General features: G+C 38.4%; 1 protein-coding gene and 1 pseudogene across 3 annotated transcripts in view; one reads left to right on the top strand and one right to left on the bottom strand.

Annotated features, from left to right (window-relative positions):
• LOC311600521 (large ribosomal subunit protein eL34-like) overlaps positions 1-22,945 on the top strand; it is a 127,529-nt pseudogene that overhangs the window by 46,396 nt on the left and 58,188 nt on the right. The window lies entirely within an intron of this gene.
• Positions 1-22,945, bottom strand: part of PTPN12 (protein tyrosine phosphatase non-receptor type 12) — a 74,525-nt gene that overhangs the window by 16,908 nt on the left and 34,672 nt on the right. For both annotated transcript variants that reach the window (XM_084787280.1, XM_084787281.1), the window contains 10 exons: positions 22,505-22,581; positions 20,332-20,427; positions 17,523-17,561; positions 16,141-16,212; positions 12,090-12,149; positions 9,604-9,746; positions 4,160-4,226; positions 1,993-2,070; positions 1,800-1,895; positions 690-775 (listed from right to left, as the gene is read on the bottom strand). In XM_084787280.1, coding sequence (XP_084643406.1) covers positions 690-775; positions 1,800-1,895; positions 1,993-2,070; positions 4,160-4,226; positions 9,604-9,746; positions 12,090-12,149; positions 16,141-16,212; positions 17,523-17,561; positions 20,332-20,427; positions 22,505-22,581 — 814 coding nt within the window. The remainder of the gene's footprint in view (positions 1-689; positions 776-1,799; positions 1,896-1,992; positions 2,071-4,159; positions 4,227-9,603; positions 9,747-12,089; positions 12,150-16,140; positions 16,213-17,522; positions 17,562-20,331; positions 20,428-22,504; positions 22,582-22,945) is intronic.

A 22,945-nucleotide genomic window follows, 5' to 3' on the forward strand; every position in this document is an offset into this window, starting at 1 on the left:
TGTCTGTGTGCTTCCCAAATGAGACAGTTCTAAATGCTCCGACACGAACCAACCGCAACTCCTTGTTTGAATCCCACACATGCTCTCAGTTTTACACACACATTTGAAAGTCTAGTTCCTCCTCTCAGGCAGCACTCTCTTGCCATATAAAATATTCCATTGGGGGGGGGGCTAGTGGTAGAATGCTTCTCTCACATGCAGAAAGCATTCTGGGTTCCTTTTATAGCACTGTCAAGCCAAATTAAGACTAAACAAAATAAAATCCTTTCTCCTATGGCCTCTACATCACTGTTTTCAGTCTTTCATTTTTCCTTTGTGTTATACCCAGGGTTCTTATGCTCAACCTGCTACTGCCAGTCATATAACGAGCCTTCAGTAAACCTGGGCCGAGACAGGTAGCTTCTTGAAATATCAACTATTCTCTGACTTCCTGGTTCCAGAGAACTCCCCTGTCCTGAGAGAAACCACCTTAAAGGAAGGAAGCCTAAGGACACTGTACCAAAATGCATACTTTGGGGTTAGAATAAGAAGTATGTCCTTAGCATATCAATAACAAATAATTGCCAAATATTCTACATCTTAAATGAAACAAACAGTTATAAAACAAAGAAATGATCAGAATTTGTCATTTTAGTTAGGTCAGTAAAGTAAAAATCTCCTCTTAGAGAAAATCCTAAGGCACACCATACCTTCGAGTCCTTGGTGGCTTTGGAGGAGGAGAATCTTGTTTTTCACCACCGACAGAGCTGACCATATTTCCAGTGGTAATTTCATTCTGCCAAGGGGGAAAATGCTTTACTAAAGTCACAGGAAAATCAACTTTCCTTGATTGACACATGGGAGAACTGAGCCCACAAAGCTGGCCTATGAGCTTCATATATAAGCTGTGGTATGTTTTCCTAGTCCTACAGCATAATCTGTACATGCAAATACACATATATCCTTTAATAACACATTTAAAAAACCCAAAGCTCCAGTAAGATCTCTTAAGGCTACAATGGCAATGACTTACAATGTGACAAAGAGGGGCTTACTGATGGCCCTATAATTCTGCCTCTGTAAAGAGCGTATAATACATTGGGCATGGTGACGTATGTTTACAAGCCTAGTGCTCAAGGAGGCTGTGGCAAGCGAACCTCAAACAGTCTGGGCCACACAACAAAATTGTCCCACAACACAAAACAGCATAGAGTATATGAAAATAACTACAAAATGTTATACTACCATGCCAAAATAAACTTCAAGTAGACGCAACTTATAATTAGTTGGAAGCAAAAGCAAAGAGAGAATAATGCAGTTAAGTTTTTGTTTGTTTTGTTTTTTGTATTGAGATGGGTTTCTTTATGTTGTCCTGGCTGTCCTGGACTTCCTGTGTAGACCAGGCTGGCCTCGAACTCACAGAGATTTGCCTGCCTCTGCCTCACAACTGCTGGGATTACAGGCATGCGCTCCATGCCTGGCTAGCAGGAATTGCTTTTATCTGACCTAGGTTTTACTAACTTACCTGGCTAGCAGTAGTTTTAATACTTAAAACAATAATATTTGCTTTGACGTAAGATTTTTTTAAAATTATCCTTACTCAGTTTGTTTTGAGTCACTGAGTCTCTATTGTAACAGAGTAAAAGTCAGGTCTACAGAGTACACTGCAGGACAGCCAAAGCTACACAGAGAAACCCTGTCTCAAAAAACCAAAACAAAAAAGCCCTGAAACTGCTGCGGACATTCTCACACAGCTACAACACATGATCTCAAATGGTAAAAAGTAAATCTGCCAAGGCTAGTGAGCAAAGAATCCTTACACCATCAGTGATTTTCTGTGCTCCATGAATTTCATACAGTTGTAGCTGTTTTTCAAATAGCTGGGCAATAGCTCTGTGAACAAGCTCATATTGCTCCTATTAGAAAGAGAAATGATAAACAGAAGACAATGAAAAATACCAGAGGAAACATACATGAAAATATAACTTATAAAGATAAAATAATCAACTATACCTTTGTTTGTACTGCAGAGTGCCTCTGTGTTCTCATTTCTTGTATTAAATTAAATACATTAAATTCCTCTGGAATTTTCTAAAACAAAGAATTTAACATATATAACTGTAGACAATGTCTGAAAACAGTAAAATACTCCCCAAATTTTGACACAGACCTTAGAAACAGGCTAGTCAATTGCCAATATTTACTGCGTACTACCTCTCTCACTGTGGCCAGGGCTCATGTGACCCTCAGTGGTCACACTGCAGAACATGACCACAGCACACACGGAGTAAAGACACCATGACAAACTCTTAAACAGTTATGAAGGGCTGAGAAGATGGTGGTCAGTAAAGTGCTCATATCAGCATGAGGACCCGGGGCAGTTTCTTAGAAGCCACAGCATGTTGGGAGTCGGGGCAGGGTCTGGACCACCAGTGCTAGGAGAGCAGCCATCCTGGCTAAAGCAGGAAGTGTCTAGTCTACCGAGAAACTAACTTGGAAAGTATGATGGCAAATGAGCCAGAAGACACTCAAAGTCAACCTCTGACCACCACATCCAAGTGCAAATACCTGTGCGCAAATGAGCACATACATATACCAAACATACATGCACATGAACACACAAGCCTGAGTAAAAGATTATTCAGTGGAAATGAAGGAAATAGACACAAACATGGAAAACTGATTATTTGGAGAACTAAGTAGTTGAATATAAATAAAGCCGAAGATAAAGTTACTTGAAATCAGACTCTAAATAAATATATATTTGGTTTTGCAAGACAGGGTTTCCCTGTGTAGGCCTAGCTGTCCTGGATTTGCTTTGTAGGCCAGGCTGTCCTTGAACTCAGAGATCTGCCTGCTTCTGCCTCCCTGACTGCTGGGATTACAGGTGTGCAACACCATGCCCAACTCAGACTATAAATATTAATAAAGAATTTGTTTTTACTCTTGAAGGCCACTGTGGCCTTAGACGTGGCCATGCAAGAAACAACTGAAAGGACAAAAAGACAGACCCATAAGTTTCTTTTCCAAACGAGGAGTGTAAAACCACCTGGACAACTCCTCGTACATTTCAAACTGAGACTACAATCATGAGGTACACTGCACTCTGCCAACTTCTACTCCAAGAAAGATGGCAGTCTGAACAAGGAAGAAGTGATTAGAATTTGTTGCCTAATAAAAACATTTTGAAACAATGAAAAAGATTGATGAGTAAAGATTTTAAGAATGATTTTAAGATTTATAGCTTCAGAGTCTTTATAGACATAAAAGGATTTTTATACCTAGGTCCTGCTAAGGCCTATTATATTTATGTTAAGGCAAATCTAGGGGCTGGAGAGGTAGCTCAGTGGTTAAGAACACTTACTGACTGCTCTTTCAGAGGACCCAGGTTTAATCACTGGCACCCACATGACAGCTCACAACTATTTGTAACTCCTGTTCCAGAAGGTCTGACACCTCACACAGACATGCAATGCAGGCAAAACATCAATGCACATAAAATAAAAAAAAAGGAGGGGGGCCTGGGTGGTAGAGGTGGGGAGACAAATCCAATTAAGTGGGGGACTACAACTGAAATATATAACTTTAGTGATCTTTTAAACAAATATTTAAATGTTTTAAACTTTTTTCCAAATTTTGTTTGCTGGTATTTATATCTCTTCCTTTTCCAGTTTTGATTTTTGATTTTAAAAATATTTACTAATGTCAGGTGGCAGTGACACACGCCTTTAATCCGAGCAATGGGGAGGCAGAGGCAGGTGGATTTTTTGAGTTCAAGGCTAGCCTTGAGTTCCAGGACAGCCAAGCCTATACAGAGAAACTTGTCTCAAAAAACAAAAGAGAGGGAAAAAAGGACATATAGGCAATATATAGCAGGGGAAAGAGGAGGAAAAAGAAGGCAAGTACTACAGTGACTGTGAGAATCTTTCTCTGAATAGTCCATGAGGAGCCACCTCGCTGATACAAGTGGTTTTCAGTGGAAAACAAACTTACCCCGCTGTCCAATTCAGAATCTCAAAGTGGTATGTAACATTTACAAGTACTCACTACCTTCACTTACATGGTAAAACTAATTCTAGAAATATAATATATCTAGGAAAACATGCTATACTTTTAACAGTTAATGTTAATGTGATGTTTACAATAACCGAATATAAGGCTATATAAAAACTGTTCTTACCCCAGCTTTCAGTAAGTTCCATGTGTAATCTATGGCACAAATAGCACCTGTTCTTCCACAGCCTGCACTAAAGATGCAAAGTTTGGGGGAAAAACAAATTCATTTTTTTAAAAATAAAAGGCATATTAACAGACTGATTTACGTTCAGAATTTTAGACACACCAAGGTTTTTTCTTCAAGGCTGCAAATACAAATAGGCAAAACACTAAGAATGTAACATTTATATAATTCCTGATTGTGTCATGGTTCTTCTTGCTATAGGTAGTTTATTGTATATATGTGTAATAATATAAATATATATATGTAAAAAATGTTTTTAAAAAGGTATATTAGCATTCAGAAGAAAAAAAAGATTTAAGAAATTTGATAAAATTCTAATTAGTAAGCCAAATACAAATTAAAGTACAGGCACAGCACTATCCTTAATATTAATATTTGAATATTTAAGATTTTAATTCAAGGAATTCCTAAGAATCGGTGACTCACAGAAAAACCTGCCAACCTTTAACTCTGTAAGCCTAATTCTGTCCAGTAATACCCCATAAAGATAAATTTATTCTCAATAGTTAAAGCATAATACAATGCTCAAAGTGGCTTTATGTTCTGGCAAGAGGAACTAGTAAATGTAATAGGTATGGGAAGAGACAGCTAGAAGCCTTAGGAGTCAGCTTTAGAACCAGCAGTGATTTTAGCTGACTGGCCCTGCCTCCTGAAGAGCAGCAGGAGTAGCCTTACAGTGGTGCACTAAGTGACCAGGACCCATCCAGAGCTGGGTGTGCTGATGGAGCACTTGAAAGGCCGATGCAGTGTGTTCTAGTTCCCAGCCAGCTTAGATAGACTTTAAGATCCTGTCTTCATATTGAATGGGCATTCTTTTCTTTCCTTTTGTAGATGTGCTTTTTAATATATTCTTGTTTAGAAGAACTAAATAACCAATTTTGTCTTGTTTTGTTTTTCAGACAGAGTTTCTCTGTGTAGCTCTGGCTGTCTTCGAACTCAAGAGATCTGCTTGCCTCTGCCTTCCAAGTCCTGGATGAAAAGCATGTAATACCACTGCTCTACAACAGTTGTTAAGACTAGAGAAATCCCATTGAAATAGACTTATGAATTATAGTTACTGACGGAAGAACATGACAGAACAGGGAATAATTTCAAATAACTTGTAAAACAAAACAAAACAAAAGTCAAAATAATTTCTTTATCTTTCAATTCCAAAGTTTTCCTTTTTACACACCACTGAATTAACGATGGAAAGATTGCTTTAATCTACACATTTGTTAGATGCTTCCTGTGTTTTTACTGACAAACCACTTCTCCTGGAGGCAAAAATCAGCCCTTTTTGGTAATCACAAGATACCAATTGACTAAGAAAACTTCAAAATTAAAACAAATAAATCCTTTAAAAAGGTAAACTCAACGAGGCAAAGGCAATTAGACCTCTGTGAGTTCGAGACTTGCCTGGCTTACAACCTGAGTCCAGGACAGCCAAGGCTACGCAGAGAAACCCCGTCTGGGAAAGCAAAACCAAACAAAACAAAGTAATTAGCAGCCAGGCCTTTAATCCTAACACTCGGGAAACAGAAGCAGTGGGATTTCTGTGAGTTCCAGGTCTACAGAGCAAGTCCAGAAAAGCCAAGGCTACACAGAGAAAGAGAAAATACTGTCAAAAAATGTAACAAAATAAAACAACAAAAAACAAAGCAAAGAAACAAAAAGTAAATAATCAATAAATCTCTTCTGTTTGTGTCTGAAATTTTTCATTTATTTAAAAAAAGTTTTTTCTGTCGCTGGCTGTTTTGTCTATATATATGCCTATGCACCACATGCACACACACTTGGTGCCCAGAGAAATCAGAAAAGGGCATCTAATCCCCTGGAATTGAAGTTGTGAGCTGCCATGGGGGTGCTTGGAATAGAACCTGAGTCCTCTGGAAAAGTCAGTGCTCCTAAACTGCTGAGGTTTCTTTTCTTTTCTTTTCTTTCCTTCCTTTGAGACAGGGCCTGTGCACCCCAGTTGGTCTCCTATGCTGGGATGATCAGCATACCCTACCATGCTTAGTTTCCTTTATTTACTTCTTATAATAAATTCAATTACAGATACAAGTAACTTAGCAGGATAAATTTAGCCAGATTTTGAGAAACATTGACTCTACAGTCTTTTGAAAGATTAAGATAGAAAATTTAAAAAATAAACCAAAAAAACCAACCAACCAACCAACCAACAACAACAACAAACCAAACTGCCTCATGAGTCAAGTAGCATTCATACTATTTGAAAATATATAGATTTATCTAATGAAATTCTAAAATTTGGTTTTGAAATATCCTTCATGCTACTGAGAAATATAATCATGACTAGAGTGCAAACTATTACAAACACAGTTTCTCATGATTTATTCAAAATTGCCTTCTCCCTAACTTTCTTATAAATACTATACATGTAGAACTTAAAAATGAAGCTAAGGTTTGGAGATTTGGGTGAGAAATGTCCTCCAAAGACTCATATGTTTGAATACTTGGTCATCAGTTGGTGGCGCTTACGGGGGCATTGGTGTAATAGGAACCTTTAGGAAATGGGCCCTGGCTGGAAGGGGTATATTATTGGTGGTGGACTTTGAGGGTTTGTTTATATTCTTGCTTTCCTTCCTGATACTGCTGCCATGCCTTCCTCAATATTGTGTGCACTATCCCTCTGAAACTGTGAGCTACAACAGCCCTTTCTTCCTTAAATTGTTTTGGGTCATGGTATTTTATGGCAGCAGAAAAAGTAACAACACAAGTGCTAGCTATTTCTCCTTTGCTGTATCCCTGTTTTGCCAGTTTGTTTAAGGGTTTTGTTGTTGTTCTTCTCCCCGACCTTCCCCCTCGTTCGGAGACACAGTCCCACTCTACCGCCTAGACTGCCTCTATCTCACACAGCTCTCCAGCCAGCCTCTTTTAAGTAGTGAGATTAGAGGCATGAGCCATTTCGTGAAGTCCTTGAACACTTTTAAATTAAAGCCTAGTTGGGTATGGTGGCTAATCCTTGATTGGCATCCCAGCACTGGGGAGGAGGAGGTAAAAGTCAGGGCTCACACAGGCTACTGACACCCTGCCTTAAAAAAAAAAAAAAAAAAAAAAAAAAGTGAAGCAAGGCGTGGTGGGTCTGCAATCCCAGCACTAGACTACACAGAGAAACCCTGTCTCAAAAAACAAAACAACCCCCCCAAAAAAACAAAACCAACCAAACAACAACCAAAAAACCCCAAAAAAACAAAAAAGAAAAAAACCTACCCAAAACAACCAAAACCATCACCACAAACAAACAAACAAACAAACAAACAAACAAACCGACAAACCACGAACAACAACAATAAAAAAGTGGTGGTAATCCAAAGGAGCCACACATCTAAAAGCTTTTAAAAAGAGGATTGCAGTAAAGAGTTCTGTTATAAATAATCTGGAGTCCACTGGAGTAGAAAGGTTGTCAGGTGAGACAGGGAACCAAGGAATCACAATATTTAACGATATAAAAATCATATAAATGCTTAGGCATGTATTCTTTTTTGGGGGGTGGGGGAGATTTTTCTCTGTTTAGCCTTGGCTGTCCTGGACTCACTTTTACAGACGAGGCTGGCTTTGAACTCAGAGATCTTCCTGCCTCTGCCTCCCAGAGTGCTAGGATTACAGGTGTGCTCCACCAGGCCCAGCTTAGGCATGCATTCTTAATTTCCCACACATGGAAAACTTAAGGTATCTTCCTCACAATTAAAAGGTTCATTTTTCATTTAAAAATATTCATGACTTATAAGTAGAAAAAACAGTCAGACAAAAAAATTAGCTTAATGTGTTCAATTAAAAACACCTGGTTATCTTACTTAACACAATTAACCTTTACCCTTCAGGAATAAATAAAATGTCGGAATAAACAGAAGTCAAAGGCTGGGCTTACTCGACTTCTTACATATCAAATGACTAATTTTGGAACTTAAATATTAGCTGAAAAGAGTGGAAACATTTCTATAGAGTAGTGAGCTATAGATTTACCTAAACCTGAGACTGCTATGGAGGCAATCATTATTTAGTGTTAGGTAGTCCCACACAGCACAATTTAATAAGGCTGTTCAGTAAACATGTACCAACAGCTTATATTTAACTTACTACAAAATGCCAGGCCAGGTATCATGGAACACATCTATAAACCAAGCAGGGCAGTGGAGGCAAGGGGGATAGCCTTGGCTAAATAAGGCGCTGGTGCCAGCCTGACCTACAGAAGACACAGTGCTATGTCTTCAATCCTCAAAAAGCCTTGGGGGGTATAGTTAGCAGTAAGTAAACGCTACCCACCATAATTTCTTTTTTTTTTTTTTTTTTTTTTTTGGTTTTTCGAGACAGGGTCTCTCTGTAGCCTTGGCTGTCCTGGACTCACTTTGTCGACCAGGCTGGCCTCGAACTCACAGTGATCCGCCCGCCTCTGCCTCCCGAGTGCTGGGATTAAAGGCATGCGCCACCACGCCCGGCTCCACCATAATTTCTTAAAGAGATGGGAGGGAAGAGAAAATGCTAGTTTCATGTCTGCTTAAGATTTCAGCAGTTGGACTGGAGAGAGAGCTCAGAAGTTAAGAATACTAGTTGCTCTTCCAAAGGACCTGGGTTCAATTTCCAGCACCCACATGGCAGTTCACAACTGTCTATAAATCCAGTTCTAGGGGATCTGACACCCTCACACAGACATTCGTGCAGGCAGAACACCAATGTACATTAAAAAAAAAGTGGGGGGCGGATTTCAGCAGTTTAAACTATAATTTCAGGGTATGACAGGCTGGGGCACAGACATGAACACTTAACGCTTGTTCCTTAGGAACAAAAACAGCATTGGAAAATATCTTATAACTTATACTGTGAGAGCTCTGAAATTGGGGTGTATCTTACAAATGACATCTTTGCTGTGTAACTGGCAATGGCTTTTGTTTTCAAATTCTAATGTTTAATATGTGTAAGATGACGATGCCTCCTCTTTCCTTCCTTCCTGGTTTGTCTGTCTGTTTTTGAGATATTCTTACTAGGTAGCCCTGACAGGCGCTGGCCTCTTTAGATCCTGCTCAGCTCCTTGATTTTTGGATTATAGTTATGGTCACCATATCCAGCACTTGTCTGGAGACCAATGGTAGCTCAGATCAGCAAGACCACTTATATTGATAAATATTTCTTAAATTCTGAGACTTCATCGTTTATGAAAATGATAAATTGATCATATCAGGGAATAGGATGATGTTTTACTGTAACATCTAGACAGTCTATTAACCAGTTAGACTATATCAATTCACAGGATCTTATTCTCAAATATACTATAACAAGGCTAGGAAAAACTCAAGCTATAACACATCATATTAATGTAGAAGTAAAACTATTTCACAACAAACTTATGCAGCGTACTTCTCTACATTTAGGATGTGACTTTGTACCTGCAATGAATACAAATAGGCACATCTTCGTGTTCTTGGTATTTCCTCATTAAGCTTATCATGTCCAGAATAGAATCAAATGACGAAGGAACATCATGGTCTGGCCAGTTCACATAATGAAACTGATAGAGTCGACGGGATTCCTTCATGAAAAACAGAAATTCAGTAATCAGAAACTTTTAGCTATGCATTTCATTTAATCATTTCTAAGATACCTTAAAAAAAAAAATCAAACAATTGCCTTAATTTATTGATTTACCATACACCCAGTACTGATGTTTCATATTTAACAGCTTATTTAGTTTCCACAAGAAAGGTGGCGTTCATACCATCTTTATTTTGTAGGTAAGGAAATTTAGAGTATTAACTTGCCTAGTGTTTTGTAAGATGTAACAAACGCAACATCTAAGCCAAGTGATATTAACATGTGACATACTCTTTACCATTATATTACATAACTTACTCTTTAATCCATACTATGAAATTGATGGTATTATCATTTTTACAATTCACTACAACTAGGGGACAAAGTGAATATACTGAAAAAGAACTTATAAGAATGTGCAGCTCCAAATCCATTTTCTCACTACTGTAGCCTGGGGAATGGTCTACTTCCTCTCAACCCTTTGAGGGCAACTGGATAGAAATGGTGTATGTGTGGCGGGGTTGTTTCCAGAAAAGTGCTACGATTTTATTTTATTTTCCCTTTGCAGCTAATAACACTTTTGCTTATATATTCCGTGTGTTTGTTTTTTTCCAAGGCAAGGTTTCTCTGTGTAGCCTTGGCTGCCTGGACTTACTCTGTAGACCAGCCTGGCCTCGAACTCTCAGCGATCCACCTGCCTCTGCCTCCCGAGTGCTAGGATTGAAGGCATGCATCACCACGCCCGGCTTTATATTCCATGTCTTTAAATTTTTTCCAAATTTTAATTTTATAGTAAATACTGAAAGCCCACACAAATCAAAGATTTCCAGAAGCTTCAGTTACTCTATAAAATATTTCTTTTCATTTGAGTCTGAGTGCACATGCATATGTATACAGTGTGTGTGCCTCGTGCCCTTGGAGGTCTAAAGGGCTTTGAGGGCTGGGCATGGTGGCGCACGCCTTTAATCCCAGCACTCGGGAGACAGAGACAGGTGGATCGCTGTGAGTTCAAGGCCAGCCTGGTCTACAAAGCGAGTCCAGGACAGCCAACGCTAACACAGAGAGAGACTCTGTCTCGAAAAACAAAAGGCTTTGAATCTTCTGAAGGTGGAGTTAGAGTTGTTAGCACTGCAGTTGTGCTAGTAACTAAGCTGGGTCCTCTGAGCTTCAGTCCCCTCCATAACTTTTAATACTGACTCTTGTAGATGTCAATAGAAAGAACAGAGCTTGGAATTCAGTCCCAATATTCAAGTTTTATAACTGTCATTTACTAAATAGGCAAGTTATTTAACTTCTCAAGTCCCCTTTATGTTTATGTGCAATACACTCTTTTGTTGTTGTTGGTTTTTTTGTTTTGCTTTGTTTTTCAAGACAGGGCTTCTCTGTCCTGGACTCACTTTGTAGACCAGGCTGGCCTCTAGGATTAAAGGTGTGCACCACCACATCTGGCGCAATACACACTTTTATAGTTCGGATAACTGAGATAGCTGACTCACTTGTAGATGCTAAGGTACTAACTAGAGATAAAACATGCAATCTAAGTATAGTAAATGACTCAACTAAAGGGATATGATTAATACAGTCAGGGAGAAGAAAGAGTATACATAGTTTGACAAAAAAAAAGTAGGAGGGCTTACAAGTGAGCTGGGAGTAATTATGTATTCCATGCCCAAACTGGACTAACAGAAACAGATGAGAAAATGTTGACAATCATTTTCCAATATCCCTATATACATGTCTTTGGTTTCTTCCCTGAAAAGTTATCATTTACATTTTTATTTCTTATAGTGCTGGGGACTGACCCTTCTGGCCGCTAGACAAAGGCCCTACCCCTGAGCTGCATGCCAGCCTCTAAAGGAAAACTTACTTTTGTCTTTTAGAAATAGTGAACTCAAGTGAGTAATAATAATTAATGCTATAATCTGCCTATTGTTAACAGAAGAAAACTATATGCAACAAAGAAAGCATAATTATTCCACACACAGAAAATTTAAGTTGTTTTTTTTTTTTTTTGGTTTTTCGATACATGGTCTCTCTGTGTAGCCTTGGCTGTCCTGGACTCACTTCGTAGACCAGGCTGGCCTCGAACTCACAGCAATCCGCCTGTCTCTGTCTCCCGAGTGGTGGGATTACAGGCATGTGCCACCATGCCCGGCAAGTTGTTCTAAGTAAATTAAAATGTATACTATTTTATTATGCAATTTGGTAAGCATAAGGTTGAGACACTAAGCAAATAAAATACATAATAGCAAGAGGTAGAGACTCAGAGCAAGAATGGGAAAGGGAGAGGAAGACTGCATGAGTGCAAACAGGTGTTACTTTTTAATCTAGAATTACTTACATTTTGAAATTCAAGTAAAAGTGTTCGAATGAAGTAGTCTGTTCTTGCTTGTTCATTTTCCTAAAAAGACAAACAATGTGAATCAGTAAAATGATTAAAATGAAAAAGCACACATGTGCACGCACAGCATATATCAAAACAAAATATTCCAAAGATCACAATCTAAAATTAACATTTAGAATTTTGGACCTATGTAATGATTATTTTAAAAATCTAAAAGCCCATCTGGGCCAAGAGGAAGCAGGAGGAGCTTAGCAATGTCCTGGCAGCCATGAGGAAGGCAGCAGCCAAGAAGGACTGGTGGCCCCTCCCCCAATAAATGTTTGTGCCAGGAAAAAAAAAAATCTTAAATGGGTACTGAAGGTTTTTAAATAGGGCTAGGGACTAAGCCAAGGCCTTGTGCATGCTAGGCTACATATAACACACTGAGCTACATCCTCTGCTTCCTAATATTTTATTTAATTTCTACTTACAGGCCTTTAAAAATTATCTATTAACTGGTTATTTAATCATGACTCTATCATCTAACAGAACATAGCAAAGTGGCAATCATCCCTAGAACCATTTAACAAACAATCAAAAATGAACACCATGCCCTAATGTCTGCCAGTGCATGCATCTCTGCACAAGGCTCGACATTCTCCTCTCAGCTTAAATGAACATCAAAGAGGGGCAGAGGGAAGAGAAGGCCTAACCGCTATGGCTGTAGAGCCACGCACAGCGGAAGGCTGATGCCGTCTCTTAGCTGAGTTCCCAGAAGGAAGCCTGACATTTGTGTGCTGCTGGGGCTTTGTGCCTTGTTAGTAGTAGGTCAGTCCTTAACAAGAACAGTATGTGCTATTCATTAAAAGTAGACAGCCACCATTATTCTAGCATGGGAAATCACTTCATTTATTCATTAATTAATTCATTTATTTCTTATTTGGTTTTTCGAGATAGGATTTCCCTGTGTAGTTCTCAGTGTCCTGAAACTCCCTTTGGAGACCAGATTAGTCTCAAACTCAGAAATTCAGAAATCTGCCTGTCTCTGCTGCAATCCCCCCCCCCCCCCGTTTACTTTTTTCATTTATTATGAAGAGAAAAATGCATTTTACTTTTACTAAGAGGAGTCAAAGAGCCAACACTGTAACTCATGTCTATCACCCAGCACATGAAGACTGGGGTGGGCAGACTGCTATCAGTTTGCGGCAGGCCTGGCTACATACGCAGTAGAATTACTTGGAGAGCCTAGTGGGCTGCAGCTGACAACAGGGTAGTGTGCTGACACTCAGCCTAGCGGTTTGCTGCAGCAACACAGGCTGAGCGTCCCTTCTGATCACCCCCATACCAACAGGACCCCAGAAACGACGGACCTCTCTGTCTCAAAGACTGTCACAGCCAAGTATATACTGTAGTTGTTTTCACTAACATGCTTTCAGTTTGCAAATTTAGTTTTTATTTGCAGTTAAACTGGTGGAAATTATTTGTGAGTTGTCTAACACAAAAATCAGACATTCTTTTTATTTTAAAAGTCTTCAGCATAGATTAATCCTGATGCTGACCAATCAGATCGGCTTTTATTCACAAAACCAAACCTCTCACTAAGAGGACTTCATTTATCTTTTAGTTCAGATGAAAAACCACACAGAAAAGTCATCTTTTTTTTTCCCCTTGCATATGGAACTGCTTTGCTGTTGAATATTGAACATCAAAATTTTACTTGAATAACAACATTCACTAGTTATTGTACTGTAACCACAGCACGCAGAACTCAGTCCCTGTGTTGTCCTGGGATCTTATAAAGAATTATTTCTGGACTAAGAGGGGATGCCTTTACTGAGTATACTGTGGAATGTATCAGTTATTATTCATCCTAAATAACACAAAATGCAGTAGGGTTAAAACAAAACATCCAAATACTCAGGAGGCAGGGGCAGGGTGACCTCTGTGAGTTTAAGGCAGTCATGGCTACAAGTGAGACCTTGTCTCAAAAAGAAAAACAAACAACAAAAAACCTTTAAGGCTGTCCCATAAACCATTAATTTTAACTACAATTTTACATTTTCTCCCCTTTTGTCCTCTTCCCTCATTGTTTTTAACTTCATTTTCTCAAATGTCTACTGTAGTAGTATTTGAACTTAACTCTAGAGATCATTAAATGATATACATTTTAAGTCTCCCCCTCCAGCCCCGCCCCAAGGCCTGGGTCTTTCTAGACCAGTGGTTCTCAACCTTCTTAATGCCTTTAATTCAGCTCCTCATGTTGTGGTGACCCCAACCATAAAATTATTTTTGTTGCTATTTTATAACTGTAGTTTTGCTACTGTTATGAACTGTAATGTAAATATTTTTGGAGGTAGAGGTTCACCAAAGGGGTGGTGACTCCCAGGTCACTAGCCTGCTATGTAGACCAAGCCAACCTTTGAACAATCTTCCTGAATAGTGCTGAAGTACAGATGTGTGCCACCAGGGCCAGCCTATACTTTAGGCTCATGTCAAATTACCCGCTATAATGAATAATCTTTACCCTCAGAGCGGTAATTCAAGTTTAACGTTATATATAATTTTAAAATGTGAGGAAAGATAACAGGAAAGGCTAAGATAACACAGAACACCTCAGTTAACTATGTTCTTCTCCATTATCTGACTAGAAGTAAGCATACCAATCTCCAAAGAGATCATCTGAGCACAGCTACAGGAGATGTAAAGTGACGAACAGAATCATCACAAAAATAAGAAAAACATAACCTGTAAAAGTCATTCCCATCTCCTTGAGTTCGAAGTCAGCCTGGTCTACAAAGTGAGTCCAGGACAGCCAAGGCTACATAGAGAAACCCTGTCTGAAAAAAGTCGTTCCTAAAGCTCCTAAACTTAAAAGCAGTATAAAACCTTACAACTGTTTACTGTAAGTGCAAGCTTACATGGACTTGAGTCCTTGCAGCAGCCTGAGTTTGTACCACGTTGCAACTTAATTATTCATCAGTCTACAATGCAAATTTTCTGATTAAATAATGTATATTAAAAAATAGGTACAGTGCATGGTTGCCAAATACAAATAGCCAAATTACTATGAATGTAACATTTATATAATTCCTGATTGTTTCGTAGTTCTTCCTGCTATATGTAGTTAATTTTATTTATGTGTAATAATATAAATGTGTATATATATATATGAGAAAATAAATATAATAGAAAAAATAGGTACAGTGGAGGCTCCCTTCCTACTGTCTAGTTTTTATAATGAAGGAAGGTGATATGCAGATTGCTAGCTGCAAACGCTGTGAGCTATACTTTGATACAACCGTGGTGTGAATGTGATAGGATCCCTTTCACTGAACCTAAGGCCTGTGCTTCATAGGATGGAACTTATACTTGACACTGTTAACTGTGGCTATATGGGTCATATGTCTCAGGGGAAACCACTTCTATTATTTGTTAAATGGACAAAGTGCCTTTCAAATACTGGCCTTTCTATAAATTGACCAGTGCAACTTTCAAGCCTCAACAAAGAAGCTTCTTTTTGCAGTAGATGGGGGTTAAGACAGAGACTCTTAGGTGACTAACGAGCAGAGACTAAATGACTATGAAGTGCTGGCCTCCAAGTGGGACATCTGTAAGACAGCCCCTCCCCACAAAGCTCAGGAGCCACTACAGACAAGCACAAAGATTCTGACAGCCAATGGCTGGAGAGGGCTGCTATCAAACTGTTTTCTGAACATAAAAAGGCTGTTATACGTTGAAACTCATAGTAGCTGCAGCTCCCTGAACAAGATATAGCCAATCAAAACTCCCACATGATAGAAGAGGGGCTATTGACAGCTTTTTGGTTGCTGGGCAAGGGACAGTATAATTTCTGTAGGGATGTGGCCTCTGGCAGTTTGCTGATGCTCCAGCAGACAGCCTTACACAACCTACACCAATTGAAATCATGAAGCTGTGAGGAAGACATAGTTGGTGAATCTGAAAAATGAGGCAGGGACAGATCTGATCAAAATATATTGTAACTGTGTACAAAATTCTCAAAGAACAAATTTTGAAAAATATTTTAAAACAAACAAAAATAGGTACTTACACAAGAAATTTTAAATGGTGCAAATGTTATAGGATCTTCTCCATACAAAGGCCAATAGCGCTCACACTTTTTCTGTTCCCCAAAAAAGATAAATAGAAAAAAGTTGAGTAACTATATATAAATATTTTGAATCTTAAGGTTAAGAATAAAGAAGATTGCTTGGTATAAGAAGCATTTTGGGGGCTGGAGAGATGGCTCAGAGGTTAAGAACACTGGCCTCTCTTCCAGAGAATCCTGGTTCAATCCCCAGCACCCACATGGCAGCTCATAACTAACTGCAGTTCCAGGGAATCCGACATCCTCACACAGATATACATGAAGCAAAACACAAATACACATAAAAAATTAAAAAGGAATCATGAAGAAGGAGGAGCAGCAGCATTTTGCTTGTGCTAATTTTGCTATTCTATTGGCCTGTGCTAATGAAAGGTTTTCCACAACTAATACAATAAGCTCATTAATGAGATAAGAAGAAAAATCCTATACTTCAAGAGACGTTAAGAAAAACACCAGATGATCCAGGTGCCTTTCATCCCAGCACTAGTGAGGCAGAGGCAGGCAGGTCTGAGTATGAGGCCAGCCTGGTCTCTCTAGAGTGAGTTCTAGGCCAGCCTGGCCTCTCTAGAGTGAGTTCTAGGCCAGCCTGGCCTCTCTAGAGTGAGTTCTAGGCCAGCCTGGCCTCTCTAGAGTGAGTTCTAGGCCAGCCTGGTCTCTCTAGAGTGAATTCTAGGCCAGCCTGGTCTCTCTAGAGTGAGTTCTAGGCCAGCTTCCCTAAGAAACCCTGTCTTGAAACGAACAAAAGAAAGAAAGAAAGAAAGAAAAAGAGAAAAGAAAGAAAAGGGAAAAAACCCACCAAATGAGTAAAATTTAAATTTCCGTCTATAATCAAATGACAATAAAGATTTTTAACATTTTGAGACAAGGTCTCATATAGATTTGCCTGGCCAAGAACTCATTATGTAAACCAACTTGGCCTCAAATTTGTGGCATGCTTCTTGCCTCTGCCTCTCAACTGTAGGCATTACAAGTATATGACATTGTATGCAGCTTAAATTGTTGATCATCAGACTTACTTTAGTATGCTCATTTGTTCAACTATTACTACTTTAACAATTACTTTCTGGATAATAAACTATATCTGCCTTAAAATACCATGAAACACTTGAAAGCTGTATTTAACAATATACTATTATATTTAGTATGTTATAAAATATACTTCAGAAATATAGAAAGAAGATTGTGCTTTAGAAGACACTTTGCTCCATGTATCATATAAAATAGGAAAGCACAAAAATGAAGTGTGAACCCTTTAATCACGGAAGTAATAAATGACCAGGAATTTCTATTCTCCCCAAACACAGCATGTTAACCAGTATACGTACCCTCCCCATCTCAAATTCTCGACAGGCCATTACGATGATCTAAAAAGGAGTTGGGGTGGGAAATAAAGAATATATAAGTTAAAAATCCTTTTACTTTTAAAACTAAATACAAATGTCAACAATTATCTTTTATGTAGCAAAAATTTACTTGATGTGTATTTTTAAAAATTAGCTTTGATGTTCAAAGTGTAGGATAAGGGCTGGAGAGATCGTTCAGTTGTTTAAGGAACCGGCTGCTTGCCCCAGGGACCGCCGAATCTTGGTTCCCAGCAACCGTATGGTCATTAGCAACTATCTGTAACTCCAGTTCTCTTCTGACCTCTGCAGGCACTGCACACACAACATAACACACAAACATACATGCAGGCACTGCACATACAACATAACACACAAACATACATGCAGGCACTGCACATACAATGTAACACACAAACATACATGCAGGCAAAGCACACATAAAATTAAAATGTCAAGAATATAGGAAAAATACTATCAAAATCGAACCCTCAACATAATACACAAACATATATGCAGGCAAAGCACACATAAAATTAAAATATCAAGAATATAGGAAAAAAATACTATCAAAATCGTACCCTCCAAATAGAAACTAAGTATACAGCAATAAATAAAAGTGCCTCCCAAGTGCTAGGATTATAGATGTATGCCACCACTGTCCAGCTACTCTTAACTAATATTAAATAAAGTACACTGAAATGTAACTTTAAAAAGTATGAACATATTAAATTTAACAGCTTCTAGATATAAGTTATACCATCTGCTTCTTCATCTTATAGTAGCATTCTATATTTAAAATATAAAAGTTGAAAATTTTATAATAAAATTGTGTATATATAATCATTAAACTGTGAATCTAACTTATTTATTTTTAGTTATACTAAAGGGCTATTAAGGTATTTACCTAATTTACTACTACTGTTATTTTCTGGGGTGCTACTGATAGATCTTATGTTTTCCCACTCTTTATTTTATGTATGAGTATTCTGCCTGCATGTATACCTGCAGGCCAGAAAGGGGCACCAGATCTCACTATAGATGGTTATGAGCCACCATGTGGTTCCTGAGAATTGAACTCTCTTACCCTCTGAGACATCTGTCCTGCCCTTCTTTTTGCTTTTTAAAAAAATAACTTACTCATTTTTATTTTATGTGAACCGGTGTTTGCCTGCACATATGTCTGTGTGAAGGAGTCAGATCTTGGAGTTACAGATCTTATGATCATGTGGGTGCTGGGAATTGAACCCAGGTCCTCTGGAAGAGCAGTTCTTAACCAATGAGCCATCTCTCCTGTCCTTTTTACTTTAATTAATTTTTAAAAAAATTTCATGTATATGAATGGGTCTTTTGCTTGCATGTATGTCTGTGTGCTACGTGCATGCCTAGTACCCACAGATATCAGTTCCTGAAACTGGAGTTATAGTTATAGATGGTTGAAAGCCACCATGTGGGTGCTAGGAATCAAAATTAGGTCCTTTGGAAGAGCAGCCAGTATGCTTACTGCTAAGTCACCTCACCAGCTCCAAATCAGTTTTCTTTCAGGGTATAGTCTTCAGCAGGCTCAGCAGGCTGCTGCAGCATATGGCTCCATATTAATGTGTACATGAGCCGCATAACTGAGCATGAAATTGCATACGGGGAGAGCCAGAAGGAGCAGTTAAAGGGAGTAGAAGGTAAATATGGAAATACATTGATTTATGTATAAATTTTTCGAAGAATAAATTAAGAATATTATATTTATGATTTTTTTTTTAAAGAACATCCCTTTATTACCAATCACTTTGCTGGTCTATACATGCATTAATCTTTTTAAAAAATGACTTTAGAGTTATTAATAGCTCTATCATTGGTTATTGACTTAGGTCAAGATTTAAATTATAGCCACCCTTTTCTCTTTTTTTGGCTTTTCAAGACTGTTTCTCTGTGTAAAGCCCTAGCTGTCCTGGACTCACTTTGTAGACCAAGCTGGTTTTGAACTCACAGAGATCTGCCTGCCTCTGCCTCTGAAGTGCTGGGATTAAAGGCGTGCGCCACCATGCCCAGCCAAAGATTTCATTTGTATTGTGTATATGAATGTTTTATCTTCATGTACACCTGCAGGCCAGAAAGGAGCATTAGATCTCATTATAGATGGTTGGTTTTTCGAGACAGGGTCTCTCTGTGTCAGCCTTGGCTGTCCCAGCACCACTATGTGGGTGCTGGGAACAGAACTCAGGATGTCAGGAATAGCAGACAGTGCTCTTAACCGCTGAGCTATCTCTCCAGCCCTACACTCTTCTTAAAATATCTGAACTAGTTTATGAGAATTTAATGAGTGACCTTCAAAATTAGTTTTTGTCTTTTCCACAAATGCCATTATACTTAAGCTATTGTACCTAAAAAGTTGTCTTACAGGGGTTGGAGAAAGAGCTCAGAGGTTAGAGCACTCCTACTTTTCTAGAAGACACGTGTTCAATCATCATTCACACGGCAGCTCACAGCAGTCGTTAACTCCAGTTGCAGGGGACCCCACACCCTCACAGACATATGTGCAAAACAAAGACAACTCTTTGGGGCTGGCGAAGGCTCAGAGATGAAGAGCACTTGCTACTCTATTCCCTGCACCCACATGGAAACTCACAACTATCTGTAACTCTAGTTCCAGGGGGCCTAACACCCTTACCAGACATACATGCAGGCCCAACACCAACGCACACAAAATGATGTATCTTTTTAAAGTTGCCTTACTTCTTACTCAGGAAACACATAATGTCATGCTAGATCTCAGAATCTGAGACAAGAAGTCACTCACCACAACACTGTACTCCCATATCATCCTCCAGAAGTCTATGACCGTGTTCGCTAAAGGCCCCTGGGTTGCCACGTATGCTTTTGGTCCATAGACACCCTGTAAGAGCGAAAGGTAAACTTTGCAATTACTATGATTAACAAGAATATTTCATAACTTGATTCATTAGGGTTTCAAATTTTATTAGTAATGTTTTCATCTAAAGGCATTTTCTTTCATAGTGCCTTTTAAAACATGGCAAAAATATGCCCAATTCATTTCAGTTTTTGCTAATCAATACTACTTTAGTATTTACTGGATACATTGTACAAAATCAGTTATTAAAACTCAGTACTAAGAATTAAAAACAAAATCTTGGGTATGGTGGTGCATGCCTTTAATCCCAGCACTCGAGAGGCAGGACATGCAGATCTCTGCCATTTTTGAATTTGAGGCCAGCCTGGTCTACACAGTTAGTTCCAGGACAGCCAGGGCTACGTAATAGAGACTCTGTCTCAGAAAACAACAACAAAAACTTAGTACCTACCCCCACCCCATAACTCTAGCAGAAATACAAAAACACAGTTTGAATCTAAGGATACTGAAACTGGTTAGCAGCTTTTCCATGGCCACCCGAAGAATCCCTTCAAAGTGAGAGCATATTCAGAACCTACTGCACAGGTCGGAAATTAGTAAGCTAAGAACAGGTAAAACAAGGTATCTGATTAAAATAAATGAACTGGCATATAACTGAATCAGTGTCCTGAGTACAGTTATAAACTAGGACTCTTGCGGGGCATGGCAGCGCATGCTTTAATTCCAGCACTCCGGAAGCAGAGGCAGGCAGATCTCTGAATTCCAGGCCAGCCTGGTCTACAGAGTGAGCTCCAGGACAGCTCGGGACACACAGAGAAACTCTATCTTGAAGAACAAACAAAATAAATCTAGAACTCAACACACATATATAAAAGAATGTACACATTGACAGCATTTGAAACACACCTTTTTTCTGTTTAATCCATACATTTAGTGTTTTACTGTAATAACTAAATTTATTTTGTTAAAAGATTCTTTACCAGAAACCATGTGTCCACCACAGTATCAATATTAATTTTCCATTCTTACTAACATTATCAACATGTCTTTTAAAATACAGCCTGCCAATATAAAAATCATTGAATAGTTGTATAACTATTATTAGTTATAGTATATAGTTATATATAAAATAGTTATATGTTATTAATAGTTGTATAACTAGATTCAAAAACATAAAACAGTCTATAAAACAAATTCAAGCCTTTATTTAAACTAACTCACACAGGAGGTTGCCTCTTTTTCTTGGTAACAGTATTAGAAACAGGACAGGCAAGGTATAGTAGAGCAAGCCTACCATCTCACTACCAGGAAATCTAAGGCTAGAGAATCTTAAGTTCCAAGCCAGCCTGGGCTACATAAAGAAATTGTATCTCAAATCAACCACCTACCCAGCTACCATTTCAATACTTTTGATTCAAGGCTTACTAAAGTCACCTAAAAGGATGACTATCACTTTACTTTTAAATTTGTATTAACACATTTACTTATGTCTGAATGCACAAATGTATGTATGTATTTGTTTATTTGTTTTGAGACAGTCACATTTTTAGCTCAGGCTGGCTCTAAATTTACAGCTATGCTCTGACCTCAGCCTCCTGGAAGCTGGCATTACAGGTATACCACACGTGACTCTCAGTTGTCACCGAAAACAGTAACAAGTACCAAAGGTTTTTAAATTTTCAGTTATATCTTAAAATTTAAATCAGTATGACCTAGTAATTTCAGCACTTCTAATTTATCCTAAGAAATTGTTCAAAAGAAGAGTGTTCACTGTAATTTCATTATCAAGAACAATTGGCAGCTATCAAATGGTTCAACAATATAGGTACACCTAAACTCAAAAGGACAAGTTTAAAAATGACCTAACAGGTAGTGTTTATAAGCCTTTAATATAAAGGTAGCACACAGAGAACGATCTCTGCTATTGTATACACAGTTTGATCTACATAGCTTAGGCAGCTAGAGGATGTGCACAGCAAGGGTTTTATTTTTAGTTATTTTCTTATTGGTTCCATGTTGGACATTTAACACCTTCAATAAAATTGGTATGCAAAAAGGCATTAAATATTTCAAGGAAATGTCCCTTCATTTTAATACATACCTTAATAAAATTTGCATTGATATAGTCTGAATCTTGAGATGGAGTCTTCAAAGTCAACTTGACTCGGCTATGATCAACTACAAAAGAAAAGAGATTATCATAACTGTGTCCAGGTGGCATCCAGGCATTTCCTTTTTCTTTTTTCTTTTTTTTTGTAGCAAAGCCCCACAATGTATCTCACAAAGGCACTAAACTTCTTTCAGTGACCAAGTGCTAGGATTACAAATGTATCACCACATGTACTTTAAACAACAGAAAATTAAGTTTAGGTACTAGGAGGATAATTTTTACTTATCTCTGTATTTATTTTGAGACAGTCACATTCTGTAGCTCAGGCTGGCTTTGAACTTACAGCTATCATCTGACCTCAGCCTCTTGAATGCTGGCATTACAAGTATACCACATGTGGCATATGCCCTATATCTTATCTTATTTTAACAG

This window comes from Acomys minous (assembly GCF_964271855.1).
Source record: "Acomys minous genome assembly, chromosome: 6".
NCBI classification, from domain to species: Eukaryota; Metazoa; Chordata; class Mammalia; order Rodentia; family Muridae; genus Acomys; species Acomys minous.